This window comes from Arabidopsis lyrata (assembly GCF_000004255.2).
Source record: "Arabidopsis lyrata subsp. lyrata unplaced genomic scaffold ARALYscaffold_4, whole genome shotgun sequence".
NCBI classification, from domain to species: Eukaryota; Viridiplantae; Streptophyta; class Magnoliopsida; order Brassicales; family Brassicaceae; genus Arabidopsis; species Arabidopsis lyrata.
The window spans coordinates 12,747,720-12,767,584 of NW_003302552.1; the positions used below are offsets into that span (position 1 = coordinate 12,747,720).

General features: G+C 36.5%; 2 protein-coding genes and 1 long non-coding RNA gene across 3 annotated transcripts; 2 read left to right on the forward strand and 1 right to left on the reverse strand.

Moving 5' to 3' along the window:
* Window positions 1-530: 530 nt before the first annotated feature.
* Window positions 531-1,544, reverse strand: LOC110229427. Its single transcript, XM_021029573.1, has 4 exons — window positions 1,353-1,544; window positions 998-1,268; window positions 832-916; window positions 531-751 (listed from the first exon to the last, which is right to left on the reverse strand). Exons 1-4 carry the CDS (start codon window positions 1,488-1,490, stop codon window positions 535-537), a joined length of 711 nt encoding a protein of 236 aa, XP_020885232.1. The 5' UTR covers window positions 1,491-1,544; the 3' UTR covers window positions 531-534.
* Window positions 1,545-9,024: 7,480 nt separating this feature from the next.
* On the forward strand, window positions 9,025-10,645 carry LOC9315226. Its single transcript, XR_002332887.1, has 8 exons — window positions 9,025-9,196; window positions 9,489-9,532; window positions 9,634-9,698; window positions 9,819-9,882; window positions 10,009-10,047; window positions 10,155-10,230; window positions 10,387-10,461; window positions 10,589-10,645. It is a non-coding gene; the product is annotated as an uncharacterized LOC9315226 (long non-coding RNA).
* Window positions 10,646-13,675: 3,030 nt separating this feature from the next.
* Window positions 13,676-19,817, forward strand: LOC9315228 (V-type proton ATPase subunit a1). The gene is made up of 18 exons (XM_002879115.2): window positions 13,676-14,041; window positions 14,389-14,433; window positions 15,136-15,258; window positions 15,391-15,498; window positions 15,644-15,757; window positions 15,846-16,019; window positions 16,099-16,236; window positions 16,458-16,565; window positions 16,682-16,789; window positions 16,871-17,019; window positions 17,246-17,399; window positions 17,802-17,962; window positions 18,070-18,276; window positions 18,370-18,553; window positions 18,651-18,734; window positions 18,816-19,018; window positions 19,115-19,174; window positions 19,250-19,817. Exons 1-18 carry the CDS (start codon window positions 13,898-13,900, stop codon window positions 19,452-19,454), a joined length of 2,469 nt encoding a protein of 822 aa, XP_002879161.1. The 5' UTR covers window positions 13,676-13,897; the 3' UTR covers window positions 19,455-19,817.
* Window positions 19,818-19,865: the final 48 nt, after the last annotated feature.

A 19,865-nucleotide genomic window follows, 5' to 3' on the forward strand; every position in this document is an offset into this window, starting at 1 on the left:
ACCGGCATGTCTTGGCCTTTGCACGTACAGTTCCGGCTGCAGAGGGTGTTTCTTTTACTGGTACGCGAGGGAGATGTGTGTCTTCTATTAGATATGACTTTGATAATGACGGATGAGGCATACAATTTTCTGGCTCATGTGTATGCTTCGGGCTGTACTTTTTAGTTTATTGCTTCCGCATCTAATATATAGTTTGTATTTCTTGAATGTATGTCCTTCTTCGGGCACTTAATTATGAATGTATGAAGTTTTTGTTGTTTGAGGACAACAATTATGATATATGTATGTTTTCGTGTACGAACACGGGTTTCGTACAATTTGCTGATTGAAGAACCAAAAAGCTAGTAAAACGTACACTGGCAAATTAATTGTAATTGTAGACACTGTACGTATAAAATGTACGTACAATTACCCAATAGTTTATTATACAAATTCAAGTAATTAGAAAACGACAACAAGTTTATGTAGTTTTACAATACTTAATATAAATCTGGTCTTTAATAATAAGAAGACTGGAAAAACAAATCCCCCTATCTAAAAAACGACCTGCTTGATCTCTTCCACTTCCGGTGTGTCCGGATCGGCAAAGACCTTTGACACAGGACCATGACTCACAACCTTAGGATTAGCTCTGTCGGTTAAACGCCAGAAGACGAGTGCGACAACAACATTGCGCTGACCTAGACTCCGAAAGAAGGTTTGGAATTCCAACGCCTGTTCATTGTGTGCTTCGCATTCCAAAACTTCGTTGCTACATTAGATTAAAAGAAGAATCAAGTCAGCGTTTAGATTAAAAAGTGTAAGTGAATCAAATGTGAAAAGAACATTTACTATCTATCTTTGATCTTGAAAGGAAGCTTGAGACCGTAGAAGTCTCCGGTCAAGTGGCCAACCTCCAACAACGCTCCAATGACATCTACATCAAGGGCCAAAAAATAGAAACAAACTTCTAATTTCAAAAATGTGTAAATAAAACGTAACTTAAAAAACATCTCACCGACTAAAACTTTCTTATCAACTGTTTTCTCCAAAATGTAGTCGAATTGAGTGAAATCGTAAAACGATATTGGGTCCCTTCGTAAGGCGTTAGTAACGACGGTCTGATCCATAAACCATATGCCGTAGTCATGAGATGTTGCTCTCACTGGGTCAGCGACGTTACGGACCAAGAAATTGGTCACAATTTTCCACTCATTTTCTTTGATTCGGTCTATGTAAAAAGGAGCAAGGCGACGATCAATGGTGGCCTCGATACGGGAACGGGATCCCTACAGAATATGATATATAACAGATTTATATAGAATTGAACCTAACGTATGATAAAAAACACAAACACGGCATAGGGAAACTACCGAATTATCTGCCAAGATAAGGCCGAGTTCGAAGATGTTGGGCGCAACAAACTTCTTAAACACTCTCACGACAAATACACAAATTGTCCACCCAGTGATCTGAGGACACAATTCGGAGATGGTGTGATACCCGTCCATCACACGGTTAGCAAGAACAATCGAAAGACTTTGTGTTTGATTGATGTAACTGCCGAATGTGGAAGGGTTTTTGTTTGAAGGAACGTGGATAAAATTGAGGAGGAGATGTGGCTTAAATAAGGAAATTCTGTAACGGACGCGGTGGGTAGTGCGAAAGTGTTCCAACGGTTGAGATACAAATGTGTGTAACCGTTTGTAACCGTTTATTGCATGAAGATTATACGTACACAGACACAACAAACACGTACACTAACAAAAACGTACACTAACAAAAACGTACACTCAGAAAACGTACATAGTTATACGATGGCAAACATTAAACGTACGTACACCGTCACAACACTTTGGTACACACTGTCCACACATAAACGTACACTGTCTTCGCGGAGACATAAAGCTTATGAGGAGAACTAAATAGGATTTTTGCAAGTCTTCTTGTTATGACCTGCTTGTCTACATCGTGTGCACTGATTCGGAATAAGTCTTTTCTTTCTCTTTTTCTGAAATGACAACAACAATAAGTTAATAATCTACGTATCTTATACTCAAAACATAATGTTTGAAAAATCTGAAGGGGTTTGAATGATAGCACTTACCCGGTTTTCACCTCTAGATGGAAGCCGTTTGGTTGTTGGTCTTCCTGGTGGTCGTCTACAGTATGGAGGAATTAGTATCAAATCCGATATATGTTGTGGGATGACAACATCCTTCGGATCCGCGATAGGTATAATCGGTTCTTGAAAAGAATCAGAAAACGTTTGAAGTCCATACCACCATCCTACAACAACCTTCAGATCTATTCCAAACTCGATTGCAGCTGCTAGACCGTGTTCACATGGGATTCTCAACTTTGTGTACCTAAGACACGTACACGTACACTCGTCCAGAACGACATGAAAATGCTCACCTGACTTGCTTGTAACTTGATAACTCCACGGTCCAGACATCTTAACCGCTAATTTCCCTGACGCAGGCAAATCTTGGAGAAAACGCTCATCAACTTCAGGCGTCACTAAAGACTTACACCTAGCCACTTTTTGCCTCCTCGCTGCAAACCATCGCATTAGGACCTCTCGAATGAACTCTATCATGTACACAATCGGATATGATTTGGCTCTTGTTAAGACATTATTCATAGACTCCGAATTGTTGCTAGACATGATATTGTAGCGTTCCCCTTTACAGTGAGCTCTTGTCCAATGCTCAAATCCAATTTCCTCTAAGTAATTTGCGCATGCAGCACTCTTAGCCCTTAACTGTTCGAAGTATTTTTCAAAATCTCTCACTCTGTAAGCTTTAGCAGCGCTGAAGAATAATCCAGATACACCATACTTACCATAATGGGTGGAGATATTTTGCTCAAGGTGTACTGCACATGCACCATGATGAGCTTTCGGATAAACCACACTGAGGCCTTTATATATTGAAGAATGTCTGTCCGATACAATCATTAAATCTTCATTGTCTGGAACAATGTCAGCTAATTTATCAAAGAACCACACCCATGAAGCGTCAGTCTCACCATCCACAACACCAAACGCTATTGGAAATATTTGGAAGTTCCCGTCTTGGGCACATGCAATGAGGAGACATCCCTTGTAACGTCCTACAAGCTGCGTTCCATCTACGACAATTACCTTCCTCATATACTTCAGACCTTTTATAGAAGCCCCGAGAGATACAAAAACATACTTAAAGCGCTGCGTACCATCAGCTTCAGGTCTAGAGTGTAGGTGAGTTATCGTACCCGGATTAGCTAATTTAAGAAGATACAAATAGGTAGGCAAAAACCTGTAACTTTTTATATCATCCCCCCCTTACATTTTCCACTGCAACCTCTTTAGCTCTCCAAGCGGTAGAATATGAAATCCGAACATTGAGATCATTTAGGAGCAACTGTGGTAAATCGACAGCTCTCGGACCCCCTTGCGTAGAACTGTATCTGCTCTTCACTACCTCTCCGAGAAGCTTATAACTAGCATGTTTATTATAATTCTTACGAGTGTCGATGTCACACGTATGGGTGGTATCATACGATGTGATTTTGAAACATTCTGAATTCTTGACAACTTGAGCTGTCAAATGCCATGGACAAGTGTCATCAACGCAGACCATCTCCAATCTTGTAGGACATGACCTACGTTGCTTGTAGCAAAAGCATTGTTTGATTGCGAGATAAGACATTGTTTGTTATATGACTTTTCTGTTCTTAAAAACACTCCGACATACAAAGTCTCACCTGTCGTACTCAGTTCGACTTGTGTCTCATCATCTCGTAAATTGGCTAAATCATCGAATATCGGAGTAGTATCATTATCGAGAATCTCCAACTCGCCACCATGTAATGTAGAAAAGTCATTATACACTTCGTAAGCCTCAGCTGCGGTAACTAACCGATTATCATTCAGTGTCCTACTTGCGGAAGCTCCAATACCACGGTCGATAGTGACTTCGTATATACCATGAATATTGGTATCCGTGTTACCTTCGCAGCCTGTATCTTGTACACACTCTGTAGTGTACGTACATTGGTACAAACCATGTTGACACGTACGTCTTGGAGTCACCGTTGGTGTACGGTCACCCGAATGAGAAATGTTATCTCCGCCAGGTGCAGTAACTAGCTGATTATCATTCAGTGTCCCACTTGGGGAATCTCCAATACCACGGTCGATAACATCATCCCCAGAGACATCGTCTATACCATTAATATTGGTATCGGTGTTACCTTCGCAGCCTGTATCTTGTACACATTCTGTTGTGTACGTACATTGGTATAAACCATGTTGACACGTACGTCTTGGAGTCACCGTTGGTGTATGGTCAACCGAGTTATTTCCCCCACGTACACGATGACTTGTGTACGTACACTCTGCCAATAGACGACTGAATTCCCCTGGATGTTGAACCGTTTGTTGAGTGAGAATGACGTCCTCCTCAACATTCCCTATTCCATATTCTTCAATAATTAAATCGTTCCACTTGTTGTAATCGTAATCTTCGCCACTGCCTTCACTACCGTCTATAGTAGGATCGAGGGTACTTCCCCCCATAGATCCATCATCACCTTGATAATCATCATACCCAGCACCATCTTCGTTGTCCTCCTCCTCTTCTTCATCCTCATCTGTTTTATCGTCTTCAACGTCGTCTTGCTCATCTACGGCCTCATTATTTCCATCTACATTTGAAGCCGCTAGGATGGGATTTGGTGTCGTTGCACTCCCACACACACGGTAACTCTCACCATCGGTCCTAGGGACAGTATTCCCGAGTGCTTTGAAAGAGACAAACAAGGTGACACTAGGATCCCCACCACGAATCAAAAAGAATGTATCCAGGTTCATTTGATTGTCAATGTATACAGGAGGGCGTTTACTTTCTATCATCACTGACATCTTTCCCGGCATCCAGTAACTAATTATTAGATTGCATTCGGTGCACTTCAAACTGAAAACCTCGCATAATGTACGTACAAATTCCGTGTACGTCATGTTTTGCCTAACACGTACACAACGACCAAACCAGCCTTCCCATGGTTCAAATTTCCATTCTTCTTCTTTGCATTTCCACTCACCCACCATAGTAAATACGGGAATATCCATTACCAACCTGCATCATAAATTCAGCAGAACCCCATTAAATGCAAATGAAAGCATGATTATATCTACAAAAAACAAAAAGAATTCCCAACTACACACTTATAAACATAAATCTATCCTCATTTAGCAATTTCAACTAAAAAAAGTGGAAATAAAAATATTCTGGGTTTTTATATAAAAACAATGTTGATCTTAGCACACAATCAAGACCCTAGTGTGTTAAAACAAAAAACTTCTTAACCAATTTCATTACTTACACGTTCAATGCTTGTCTTGGCTCCAAACTTTGTAAATCAGGAAGATCAAACCGATGCAGAATCACATTCGTTCAGAAAAATTTGTTTGTTTGATGGATCATGTTTGTCTCTTACAACTATTCACACATATAAACTAATATTAGAAAAAGTAATGATGACTTTTGCATTAATTGTGACATGAGTCATGTCTAAACTTTTTGGGCATTAAATATTGATGTCTCATTGTGTTTTAATGTTATTAATCCCAACTTGTCACTGTACTCCCGCACAAATCAATTAAGAACGAAATATATTGCTTAACCGGAACAGTGTACGTAACTGAACCGCTTAACTGAACCGTACAGTGAACAGTACATCGGTCCGTTGGTAGGGGTAAAATGGTCAGATTTTGGCCAAAATGTCAAAACTTGAAAGCCCATTCTCAGTTTCAGAGCCGGACCGGAGGGCAAGCAAGTGAAGTCATCGCTTAGGGTCTCACATTATAAAATATTTTTTTTGGGAGAATTTTTTTTTTTACATTAACAAAAAGGCCTAAATTTTTAGTTTTGCGTAGGGTATCAAAGAAAATTTTGAAACTTTGGACCGGCTCTGCTCAATTTGCCAAAACTTGAAATTAAAACTCGGTCAACTGCCATAACATGCAATTTACCCAAAATAATAATCACGTTGACGATTCTGCTGCCTTCGTATCTCTCTCTCACGCGCGTTCCATAGAGCGCGTAGTTATATTCACGTAGAGTTACATTTTCACATATATTCTCCATGCATCAACAAAACCAAATTTTTAATGTTTCTTTTTGAAACAATACTAGTTTTTCATTCTTTCTAAACCAATAGTTTTCTTCTTTTATTTGAGATTTGACCGTCTCGCTTTTCTTTTCTTACAATTTTTTTTTTTTTTACAATTTTTTTTTTTTTTTTTTTTTTGTTAAATTTTTACAATTTTTGTCACGAAGTATCTATCTAATCGTCTCTCTAATTAGCTTCCAAAAAAAAAACTTCCTTTCACGTACTAAAACGTGACATTTAGTTCTCTAAATAAATGTCACACATACTACAAATATACCGAAATTCAAACTAGTGAAAGAGTTTTTTCATACTTTACATTGATGAAAATTATAAATACTCTAAATGGATATAATCAAATTAGATGATTCATTCTGTATATGAATATGAAATAAATTCTACAGCTGATTTTTTTTTTCTCTACCTAAGGAACTCAAAGCGGCATGTCGACAAAATGATGTATTATAATTACAGAGATTTGCCTAGTTGTTTGAAAACTAGTAAGGAAAGAAAGATTAGGGGAAATAATCGCAGCGTTGCAGCAATTGGTTTCTTCATACTGACCTTAATTCACCCTTATTATTTTTCCTCATACCTTATACCTATTTTTAAAAATTAATGTTTTGACTTAACATATCTTCCATGGTACCTTTGTACCATTTTTTAAAAATTAAGTCAAGCAAGCCAAACCCTCTAATTCTTTTTTTTTTTTTTTGTCAAAGTTTTTTTTTAACTAGGTTGTCCGGATCCTACCACTGGTGGTTCCGACTAGCACCGTATCGGACATTGCCCTCAAGTGTGGTCCTGGTGGCCTTACATACCGGATTCACGTTATCACATCGCTAAGGACGTGACAGTGACCAAATGGGGTATAATCCAAGAGTGTCGCGCTTGCAGGGAGTCGATCCCTGGCCTAAACCAATAGAGTCGCTCCTCTGCAAGTGAAACCACTGGACCACACCACTTGGTTCGAAACCCTCTAATTCTATAACCAGAGAAATGAAAATATGGATTTTATATTATAGGTGTATTTAGTTTTCCCAAAGGAAGCTTAAGAAATAAAGCAATTTGGGTAGTGTAGCTAGCATATGGCATCGAATGTGAAAATCAGAAAGACGATGACACTTGGATCAATAAATTAAATACAGTATACTCATTTGTTTTTCTTATATTTTTCTTTTGTTTTGGTTAATGATCATCGTTACAATTACAATATTTGAAATGTGTGTTTTCTTGAGAGGTAAAAGAGTATAAACACTCTTTAATTAAAAATAGCTAATGATATTGCTGACATTTGTCAGGGCGGTAGAGTCGTCACCGTAGACGTTTATGCCGGCGAATATAGTGGCAGACTAGAGAAGCAGAGGATTATGTCTAGTACCTGTCTCCTCCACCCTACACGTGGAAAATTCCAACGGTGCTGATCACATGCTACTACATCACCATCACTGCTTTACGAGTTTTACTTAATTAGTGATTTGCAAAAGTATTTTAAAATCTACGAATATTGGAAATGTTTTAGGGAGATTAACAAAGATATTTTAAGCTTTGGATATTAATGCCTTTAAGGGAGTTTAGAGGATTTTATTAATTAAAGTTACAAATATATAAATCCCATGGTTTTAGTGGGATTTGAGGAGATTTTACAACAAAACATAAAACATTTCTCCAAATCATCAAAATCATCTAAGAACTCATTAAACTTAAATAATTTAAAATATAGGGTTGAATAATTTAAAGTCTTTATCGTTTTTTTTTTCCTTCTCTAGTTTATTGTTTTTGGTGGAAATTTTGATGATGCAAAGTTTTTAATCCGAATTCTAATAGTTAACTTGAGTCTATGTTTTTACTTTTATAGTTTTATTCATGAACAGTTTGCACTCGAAAGACTAGTGAGTCTCCGTCTCTTTGCAAAACTAAAAATCTAACAAAAGATTATGGTTTTGGAGAGGAAAAACAAATGAAACTGGAAGCCAAATTTATATGACAAACCAAAGCAGAACAACCTCTTTTTACTATCAATGATATATCTCTTAAATCCAAAAAAAACTTTTATTTAGAATATGAAACACTCGTATCCACCTCATAAATCCAAAAAACGTTTATACGCCGAAAACCTACTTAGGAAAACTCAATCATTAACGTTGATGTCATCGATTCTTGCGGATCGATCAAGCTCAATCATTAGCGTTCTTGCTGGTTCTTCTCACTGGTCGATACTTTTGAGTGTTTTACATATCGGATCACAATCTTATCAAAAAAGATTTCGAGAGCTTTAACAAGAAAGGTCTTTTGCACTTGGGTTGATACATGAAGAAGACGTGGGCAGAGGGGCAAAGACAGTGGAGGGAGTGATTCAGCTCATGAGTCATGAGTCAACCAACAGGATAACTTATGGAAGATTTTTAGCATTGTAACGTCCAAGACAAGTGGTATATCAGAAACTTGGAAACTTGAAGGAGATGATGTTTGGGGGCAGCTATGTAATCTTACTATTGGCACATTTTCCGAAGACGTTATGCCCTCTGAATTATTAAACCAAACGTACTAATACCAATCACTGAAAAATAAAAAATGAATCAACTAGTTTTATTATGATTCAACTCAATGTAACATAAACAACTAAACCCCAATATAGAATCTAAGGTAATTAGCCCATTAGAGCATCTCCAATGGATGCATTATTGGGTTCTCTTTCAAGGTTTTCTTGAAAAAAATGTTGAAAAATAAATCAAAACTATGAATTATGAAGAGAGACAACTCTCTTGAAAGAAATCTAGAGTAGTATGAGAGACGATGACGTGGCTTGTTCTCAGCCGTCGATTTTTTTTGTCAAAAAAAAACAAAAAAGCGTCAAAAAAAAAAGAAAGGAAAGAAGCATTTCACGTTTTCATTTCCCGACTGTTTCTCTCTCTTTCTTTGCGAGAGATGGCGATGACAATCGATTGTCTCCGACGATTGAGGTCCAATGCCACGAGTGCCAAACCTAAGGAAGATAGTTTCGCTGATATGATCGATCGGGCACTTGAGAAAGAGTTTCCTGATAATGACCAGAACGAAGGTTCCTCTCTCACTAGATCTTCATTGTTCTGCATTTCTTCAATTTCTTACGTTCCCTGTGGAGCTAGGGTTTTTGTCTTCAGAGATCAGTTTTTCTTTAGGGATTTCAATTTTGTGATAATTGATCCTTCTCTAGGGATTTATCATTGATTAGCTAAGTGGTCTAGACTCTAGACGCTTTGTGCTCACATTTAGTCTATCTAGGTTTATAGATTTCTCAAGGTTAATGGCTTTTACCAATTAATGAATTGTGAACTCTTTCAATATGCTTTTTTTGTGAAATGCTTTTGCAGTTCCTGATCCAGGAAGCTTCAATGATAGTGTTGCTGATTAACAGGTTTGTTGTTGCAAGATTTGATCTTTGTTTGATTGCTCTTACGCAGCACACTACTCAATGTTGTCTTTTCTTTCCATTAAGCTATTTGTTATGCTTATTAGGCTGTTCTAGAGACTGTTGCTCGAGTTAAGCCTAAGAAAAATGAAACCAAGACCAAGGAGGAGAAGTGAGTTTTTTCTGATGCATGCATTGCCCTGTTTGGAGTCGATTTGTGCAAGTAGTGGATGTTATTTAATTTTGTTTCACAGGTTAAAGAAAACTATAACATATGAGTATTTTGTTCTAGATCGTTCTTCAATTTGGATAATGAGAATGGCGTAGAAGATACTCCGAGACTGATAGATAGGAAGGTAAGCTTAAATAGTCTCAAGTCATTTGTGATATATATGTTGAAAAATGTAATCGTTTGTAAAAGCATTCTCGTAATGTGACTTTGCTGCAATTTTAATCCAAGACAACGTTTTTATAATGTCCAGTCCAAAATCCAATGACCCTGTACTGCAGCTAGATTTAAGGTAAGTATAGCATTCGTAAGATAACTTCTTCGTTCGGTTATATTTTGTTAGTATCTAACTTACTGTTTTTTGTTGGGGGCATCTCTCTTAAAACGGTACATTTGTAGGTTGATATCAGATTTGGTCGTCGTCATTGTTTCTGCTACTTGTGGTGGAATTGCCTTTGCATGTGCTGGTCAACCGGTCCGCACACACTTCCTTTGCAAAGCTTGTAACTTTCAATATTATTTTGTTAGCATTGAGTATCCAGCTTTCCGGCATTGTAGAAACGATTTTGCTAGCTCTTAACTGATCAAACCATGACAGTGTTATTTAATTTCTACACTACTTATATGGCAGGTCATTACTGGGTATCTATTGGCTGGATCTATCATTGGACCGGGCGGGTTAAGCTTTGTTAGTGAAATGGTGCAGGTAGCTTACATCAGCTTTATTATACTTCAAAGTTCATCTTTTGTTGTCTTCATATACGTTTGGAAGTTTTCATGAGTACAAGATTGCCTGGACAAGGACTTGATTTATAATTTTTTGTGTAGCACAGGTTGAAACAGTAGCTCAGTTTGGTGTTATCTTTCTCCTTTTTGCTTTAGGATTAGAATTTTCTGCAGCGAAGGTTTTGCATGTTTCCACTCTCTTATATTTGTCTGGTTTCTTTGTTCGAACCGATTGAACCGAATAACTAATCGTTTTTTTTTTTTGCAAATTTATTTTCAAATGTTTGAAATTATTGTATGTTTAATATGTTATGAATTGTAATATTTTTCAGTTTTATGAAATAAAATAATTAAAAGAATAATTTAATTTTTTCCTGAGAACCCTACAAAGAGAACCTACTATTGGACTTTGCAAAACTAAAAAAATTTAATAAAAGCTCTCATCTCATAAATTTGAAAATTTTATTCTTAAAAAAATGGTGAGAGCCCACCATGGACTCTCACCATTGGAGATGCTCTTACTAGACTAAACTACATTAGCTAGAAACTCAAAATTATAAACATAGACAATGTATTGAAAGAAAGAAATCGAAAGAACACCCAAGCATGGGTCATCATAGTCATGAGTAGCTAAGTCGATGGCTAGAAGACCATTAGTAAAGGCAAGAAAGAGAATGATGAGACCATGTCCAATGTCTATCGTGCTAGAGAGTTGATAGATTGAGACTCCTCCGGCGAGCAACGAAAAGGTCGAAACTAATACATCCATGGTAGGGTAATAGAAAGGGATATAAAACATCACAGGTAATATGATCAATGATGTTAAAAATCTGAGATGTTTTAGTACCGGCATTTTCGTTGGATCCGGATAGCCATCGTCGTAGAATAAACACTTGAGTAACATCACGGTGAACAAGGTCGTGACGCCAAATCTTATCGGGGTAAACAAAACCTCACTTCCTGATTTCAACAAGCCAAAGATTGAGAAAATTGTCAGCGTGTACCAAATCCCACGAGTGAATACTCGGAAACCCATCAATCTCCCTTTCTCCAAATTTTCCCAAGCCATTGTCGTTAAACAAGGGTATTTAGTGTCTTCCACTTCCACTTCCACTTCCGCATCTGAGTTTTTGTTTTGTTTTGTTTGTTTCTTCTCTGTTGAGACTTTTTTTTTCTTTTGGCCGTAAAACTTCATTGTTGAGACTTGATTAGGGCTTCTTCTAAAGTTCTAATATATAGGGGATTGAGTCCAAACCTAAAAGATTAAAGACGAGGTGAGTTTAACATAGCTCCGGAAATTTAGGTGTGGATCTACATGAATCTTTATATATATATCAAATCTTTTGTCTCCTTTATTTTATCAAATCTTTTGTCTCGTTAATCATATGGTTTCTTATCCATATAGTCTTGTACAATATAGTTTTACATTGTTCAAGCTGAATTATCCCCAAAGTATTAGAGATTAATTGGATGAAGCATTAGACTTTACTTCTGTAAAATTATCTATATGAAATATATATCTCATGTAAAAATTTGTAAACCCTTTTAATTAATTAATTAATACTTTAATAGTTAACAGAAAAAATTAAAACAAAAATTATATATATATATATATATATTATGTATCAATTTTCTCCAACTTTATACTCGATCTGTATCAGATCTAATGATTTTCTCATATTTTCACCAAAATTAAGAAAATAATAAATGATACATTTTAATTAAATACTTTTGTATTAATCTTTTAAAAGTTAATCTTAAATTGCTTTTTACTCCGCTTATTTTTTTCAATATTAATTATTTATTATAAAAGTAAAAACATTAATTAATTAATTGATTTTGAAAAACAAAATGCAATAAATATACCATAGAAAATCAATATTTTGATACAATAATAAAACCTCATAAAATCATCTTTTGGATACAGAGGAAGTATTTATCTACTTCACAAGTTCAGTATTTTTTTAATATATTAATATATGAAATCAACAACCAAAAGATGTTTTGATACCATGAGATGTCGCCCGATTTAATACGACAATAACAAGTTCAAGTACAAAAATGGCAAGTCTATGAGAAGGATTGTCGAGAGACGATGCCGCTTGGGAAGATATGAGCTAACTTCATACAAGCTTTATGTTCTTAAGCCAAAAGAACAAAGTTCATTTCGGAGTTGAGAGTATTGATGAGATAATAAGTGAAAAAATCGAACCCACAATATCAAGATTAAGTCACTTACTCACTTCTCTAAATTGTGAGATTAAATATTTAATTTCTCACTAAGTTATAATCATTGGAAAACATGGGAGCTGCTCTCTTCTCCTCTTTCTCTAACTGGCAAAAGATATTGGCAATCGTAGCATAACTAAGTGAGCTTTCTTCTTCGTCACTCTCTAAATAACTTCAGATTCTACGACGACGACGGTTAGTTAGCACGCGACTTATTCAAATTTTTATTTTTGATTCTTCAATGCCTCCTGTACCCTCACAAATCGATGGATGGTTCGTCTACTATGGAATATTTTTCGCTAACCTTGGAGCTAGTTCTTTGGGGCTTCTCACCATTTTAACTACATCATCCGGAATGAAAATTTTTATGAATATGGAGAAAAAAATTCTATTTATCCTAAGCATCGCTACCATATACCTAATCGAAAGGAGCTACTGAATCAGCCGCACAACCGCAGTCACCTTCGCAGATTCCAAAACATTCTCATCTTTCTCAAATCGGGCTTCCTGGTCACTGCTTTGGCGTTCTTTACGGCGTTGGTCGATCCCTAAAATCAATTACGAGCTTCTACGTCCCAACGATCTGCATTTGCTGCTATTTCTACATACTAGTCATCTTAACCGTCCTACACCAAAAAGGATTATAGCAATTTTGATGGATGTCTAGCTGCTTCTTATCACCTTTTTATCGTATATTAATTGACTTAAAGACTAACTTGGAACCGAAGAACTATATTTATTTATCGAAATATTATTTTATTGAGTATTAATTTATAAAAATTAATAATATCTATATTGAACCAGTTTTATGGATAGAGTTTTTAAATCCTGTATGTAATTTTTTTTTTTTTTAACTCTAATCCTAAAACGTTTAATTGTTATGATTATGTTTGCAACATTTGTTTTGTGTTTATAATTGTTTTCCAACCAATGAAAATGAATTTCCACCAGACTTTACCCGAAGAAAAGTGTTTTAGTCTTTAGTTTTTTTTTTTTTTAATTGGAGATGCAAAATCCTCGTTTTCTCATGGCAGTTGTCGACGGGAACAAAAACTGAACTCCGCTTCTAAGATCCTTCGACGGAGAGACAAAATTTCAGATCTGATCGGAGAATCTTTCTCAATTTTTCTCCATTCTAAATTCTCTTTCTCGAGAGAGTGAAGCGAGACCAAGGAAGAAGAAGAAAAATGGAGGAGTTCTTAGATAAGTTGCCGCAGATGGATCTGATGCGTTCGGAGAAGATGACGCTTGTTCAGCTTATCATCCCTGTTGAATCCGCTCATCGTTCCATCACTTATCTCGGCGAACTCGGACTCTTGCAGTTTCGCGACGTGAGTGTGTTTAAACTCAGATCCGTCTTCTTCTCTTTACGAATCTATCGAATCTGTTCGTAATTTATCGGTTAAGGTTGATTAGAATTCAGTGAGAAGCGAGATGTTTAATCTCACAATGTTGATCCGTCTCGATTGATGTGTTACTTCGACCACGAGTGGACATGGTAGTGATGATCTTTCGAAATTGTTGATGTTTTGTGGAACTGGATTGAAATTGGTTGGATTTAGCGTTAATGGATCTCAATTGGTGTTGGAAATTAGGTTTTAGATTAGCTTATGACTGAGAATATGAGATGTTGTATAATCGAAAAATCTGACACACTCTATCTCTGTTTCCTTAACAGTTAAATGCTGATAAAAGTCCATTTCAACGGACATTTGCTAATCAGGTATCAACTCCATGTTCTCTGTAATTCTACTATATTCGAGCTCTGTTGTATACTTGTATGTGATTCAGTGCAGATAGTTTTTACTATATTGATGTGGTGGGACAATATGGCTTGATATAGATGTGTGTGTGTGTATATATTAGGCTCAGTACAAAATTTGTAGAAATATGGTGATTGTTGGAGTATATCTTCGTGAAGAATTTATCTCTGAGTGTCACCAATATTTTTGATGTGGTTCTTTTACTTTGTTTTAAAAAATTCTACATGATTTCTTATTAAGAATTCATTTATTTTTGAAGTATAATCGAGATTTCTTTTCTAGTTTGTATTACATTAACTCCCACGCAGGTAGAACTTGTTTACGAGGCCATGATTACCCACAATGAGAAACTGGACATGCATTGAAATTATTGGTTCCTTAGTCATACGTTTTATATTCCATATAGTCCTAGCGTTTCTTGTGCACTTTGGTTTGAAATTTCTAGGAGTTTGATGTAGCTTAGAGATTTGGAGTGGATATATATGGGCTGGTCTGGGTATTTACTTAATTGCTGCACTGAAAATATGTTTTCCAAAATACAACTTTGACATGTACAAATGCTTATTAACCACATTTATTTTCGATATCAAGCGGTATGTGGTGAAAACTTTCTCAGGCACAGAGCTTTTTTGCTTATGCAAATTCTTGGGGGCTTTTAACAGGTAAAACGATGTGGTGAGATGTCAAGAAAGCTGCGATTTTTTAAAGATCAAATTGATAAAGCTGGTCTAAGATGTTCACCACGCCATGAAATAGAACCAGATATTGAACTTGGAGATTTAGAGGTCAGAATTCAATTTTATAACTCTGTTTTGGCTGAGAAGTCTCTATTTCAATCCATCTTTTGTTGTGGGATGACTTGCTTTTTTATGACACTTGTACTTTTTTCTTGCATCGTCAATTGCTTTCTCTGGCAGAGACAACTTGCTGATCACGAGCATGAAGTACTTGAAATGAATTCAAACAGTGAAAAGCTTCGGCAGACATATAACGAACTTCTTGAATTCAAGATAGTTCTTGAGAAGGTATGTGTATTTGCCTTCGTCTCAGATCTATATCTAGTAATTGACAAGGTTATATAGCGCAGTAGCTGTTGTTCAGTTTTCATCTAACTTCCTCTCTTTATGCTTAACTTCTCATATATTGCTCTTTTTACTTTTTTTTTTACAGGCAAGTGGTTTCCTTGTCTCAAGTAATGCTCATGCAATTGGAGATGAAACAGAACTACATGAAAGCACCTACTCTAATAACGGTTTTATTGAGACTGCCTCTTTACTTGAGCAGGTGATTGCATGTCAAAGTTTCCATTTTACTGTTGTTACCTGGAATCTCATTATTATCTTTACTAAGAAAACAGTCACTTTATTCACAGGAAATGAATCCTGGACCCTCTAATCAATCAGGATTGAGATTTATTAGTGGAATCATCAACAAAGACAAACTTCTTAGGTTTGAAAGAATGTTGTTTCGTGCAACAAGAGGCAATATGCTTTTCAACCAAACAACCTCTGATGAGGAAATCATGGATCCTTCAACATCAGAAATGGTCAGCATAATCTCTTATCTCAGTGATCATATGTTAATTCAGTGAGATGCTTATTTACTAACTGGTTTTGTGCTCGTAGGTGGAGAAAGTTGTATTTGTGGTATTCTTTTCTGGGGAGCAAGCGAGGACAAAAATATTGAAAATATGTGAAGCATTTGGTGCAAATTGCTATCCTGTCCCTGAGGATACAACAAAGCAGAGGCAGCTTACTAGAGAAGTAAGTTGAACATTCCAAAACGTGTTCTTATTTAGATAGAGCTATTTGAAGATATTTCTATACAATGTTTTTGTAAAGCGATTTTTGCAAGTTGATTTCATCTCGTTCATATGATTTGTTACTGACTTTTGTATCCAATCATATGTGACTGTTTATTTCTTTGTCACACTGTGTGCATCACACTATGGTGTTCCTAAATTATCAATGTATCTGGTGTGTAGGTTTTATCCCGACTCTCTGATCTGGAAGCCACATTAGATGCTGGAACTCGCCATCGGAATAATGCCCTTAATTCTGTTGGCTATAGCTTGACTAACTGGATGACCACGGTAAGAAATAACATCTGCAATTAGTTTTTTTTTCTTTAATTATATGAAGTATATGTGGGATTTATGGTCCATACAGTATGGTACATCCATGATTTTAGCTGGCCTTTCACTGGTAGGTTCGGAGAGAAAAAGCAGTTTATGATACTCTGAATATGCTAAATTTTGATGTAACCAAGAAATGCCTTGTTGGCGAAGGTTGGTGCCCCACATTTGCTAAGACCCAGGTATACTACAACGTTGTTACACTTTTACACACTCGACTATCATTTCGTTGCAAGTGCAATTCATCAACAACTTATGTGCAGATTCATGAGGTCCTGCAGCGAGCCACTTTCGACAGCAATTCACAGGTGGGCGTTATATTTCATGTAATGCAAGCAGTAGAATCACCTCCCACCTATTTCAGAACGAACAAACTTACAAATGCCTTCCAGGAGATTATTGATGCTTACGGGTTAGTTCCACTTTTGACCATTACCTCATCATTAAGATGCAAGTTTTTGTTCCTGTGTTTCCTTCATCATACATACATGATTTTAGAATAACTGGCTGCTTTCTATCAAAGCTTAACTTTCTTCATTTCAAATCTTCTTAATCAAATTATTTGTTGATTGCATATGCCAATTTATTTCCGCTGATCACCATTCCATTGTGTGTTTGACTTGATGCTTACCTGGCAGTGTTGCGAGATATCAAGAGGCAAACCCTGCAGTGTATTCAGTTGTCACATATCCCTTTTTGTTTGCTGTTATGTTTGGTGATTGGGGTCATGGTCTATGCTTGTTGCTAGGAGCGTTGTATCTTCTTGCTCGTGAAAGAAAGCTGAGTACGCAGGTATGGTACATGTTTTTGTATTAGTTGAACGAGAAACCAGTTTCAATACTGGCTTTGAGATAACACCATAACATAGAGTTTTGTTTTGTGGCTAATATATATTTTGTACCTTCAGTTTTGAAGTGAGCTGCAGCAATAGTTATGTTACATTCTCGTGCTCTCAGCTTGTGATGCAATTTCCTGTGCTCTTAGAGGATTTTTATTTTCCAAATGAAAGATGGTGAATTGTAATTATTTAGAGTCGGTATAGAATATACAGCAATTGCACTTAGTTCATCTTTTCATTGTAGGATATAGGTTAACATGAGGGTTAAAAAAGAACTGTTGTGGTGTGAATATCATTGACCCTATGTAAAATTTCAACCTATGTGGTATGACTTTTCTGTGTCTTATCTTTACCAGAAACTTGGAAGCTTTATGGAGATGCTTTTTGGAGGCCGCTATGTAATCCTACTAATGGCACTTTTTTCAATATATTGTGGGCTTATCTACAATGAGTTCTTCTCTGTTCCTTTCCATATCTTTGGTGGTTCAGCTTACAAATGCAGAGATACTACTTGTAGGTATGTATTTTGTTTGAATCTCTGATGTCTTTAGTAAGGAGTCGTATCTTTCTTTATTATTATTATTATTCTATCTGTTGCTGATACGCATATTACTTTTTTTCCAGTGATGCTTACACGGTTGGTTTAGTCAAGTACCGTGATCCATACCCTTTTGGCGTTGATCCTAGTTGGCGTGGAAGTCGTACAGAACTGCCTTACCTAAACTCTCTTAAGATGAAGATGTCTATTCTGCTGGGAATTGCTCAGATGAATCTGGGACTAATATTAAGTTTCTTTAATGCTCGCTTTTTTGGCTCTTCATTGGACATAAGGTTTGGCTTATTTGTTACTTTATCTTCCAAACCTTCTGACTTCTTTCATGTTTTTAAAACCACCGGGATGGCTTCTTTGTAATGTGTCATCAGGTATCAGTTTATACCTCAGATGATATTTCTGAACAGCCTCTTCGGTTATCTTTCACTGCTCATCATCATCAAGTGGTGCACTGGATCTCAAGCAGACTTGTATCATGTAATGATCTACATGTTTCTGAGTCCCACCGAAGAACTTGGAGAAAATGAGTTGTTCTGGGGCCAGCGTTCGCTTCAGGCACGTTTTCCTTCTCTCTTTTTTTATCCAAAGCTACATTGGTTTATTTTTCCGTCCTACTCCACTTGACACTCACACAAGATACAATAATCCGCAGATTATGTTATTGCTTCTGGCATTCATCGCTGTCCCATGGATGCTTTTTCCAAAACCTTTTGCCCTCAGGAAAATTCACATGGAGGTAAGGCTTTCACAGCAACTGTTTTATTTACAGTTCATTTTGGGCACGGGGCTTATCAAAGTGATGACATATTTTTTCCAGAGGTTTCAAGGTCGCACTTACGGGGTTCTTGGTACTTCTGAGGTGGATCTCGACGTAGAACCAGACTCCGCTAGAGGAGGAGGCCATCACGAAGAAGAGTTTAACTTCAGCGAGATTTTTGTACATCAATTGATTCACTCCATAGAATTTGTTCTAGGTTCAGTTTCTAACACAGCATCTTACCTTCGTCTTTGGGCTCTTAGGTAAATTACCAACGTTTCCGCTTTTTACAAAAGGTTCCATAAATCCTTCTCACTTGTTTCCAATATGGTCTTATGAATTTTAATTTGGTCTTACAGTTTGGCTCATTCGGAATTGTCGACAGTCTTCTATGAGAAAGTTCTTATTCTTGCCTGGGGGTGAGTATTAGTTTAAATTACATGTTTAAACTTAATATCTCACTTTTATTGATACAATTTTTCTCTTGTAAACAGGTATGAAAACATTTTGATCCGGTTAATTGGAGTAGCGGTGTTTGCGTTTGCAACAGCATTCATACTTCTGATGATGGAAACACTAAGTGCATTTCTCCATGCTCTGCGTCTTCACTGGGTAGAATTCATGGGGAAGTTCTTCAATGGAGATGGTTACAAGTTCAAGCCATTCTCTTTCGCTTTAATCTCAGATGACGATGAATAAAAACCGTAAAATCCTCAGCCATTTGCACATCCCACTTTCCCAAATCTCCCCCAAAAATATATATAGAAGAAAATTGGCTTTTTTTCCAAACCCCCAAAACTCATTATACGGTAACTCCTCTGCTTTGTCTTTTTTTTTTTGAATCTTTTTAACCGAATCTTTCAAATTGGTAATTTGTTATGCCGTAGTAGTTAATGTCAGAAGTGGACAATTTAGATCTCTTTTTGGAGGTTTTGAGGTTTTTTTCTTTCTTTTTTTTTTAAACATACATACATCCCCTGTCATGGATTTTTGGAGGTTTGAGATATAAATGGAACCTTATGTTGGCTACTTGGCTATCATTTACCCGTTTTATAAACTATACATAACCTTTTAACATTGGAATTGTAATGGTAATGATGAATATGTATT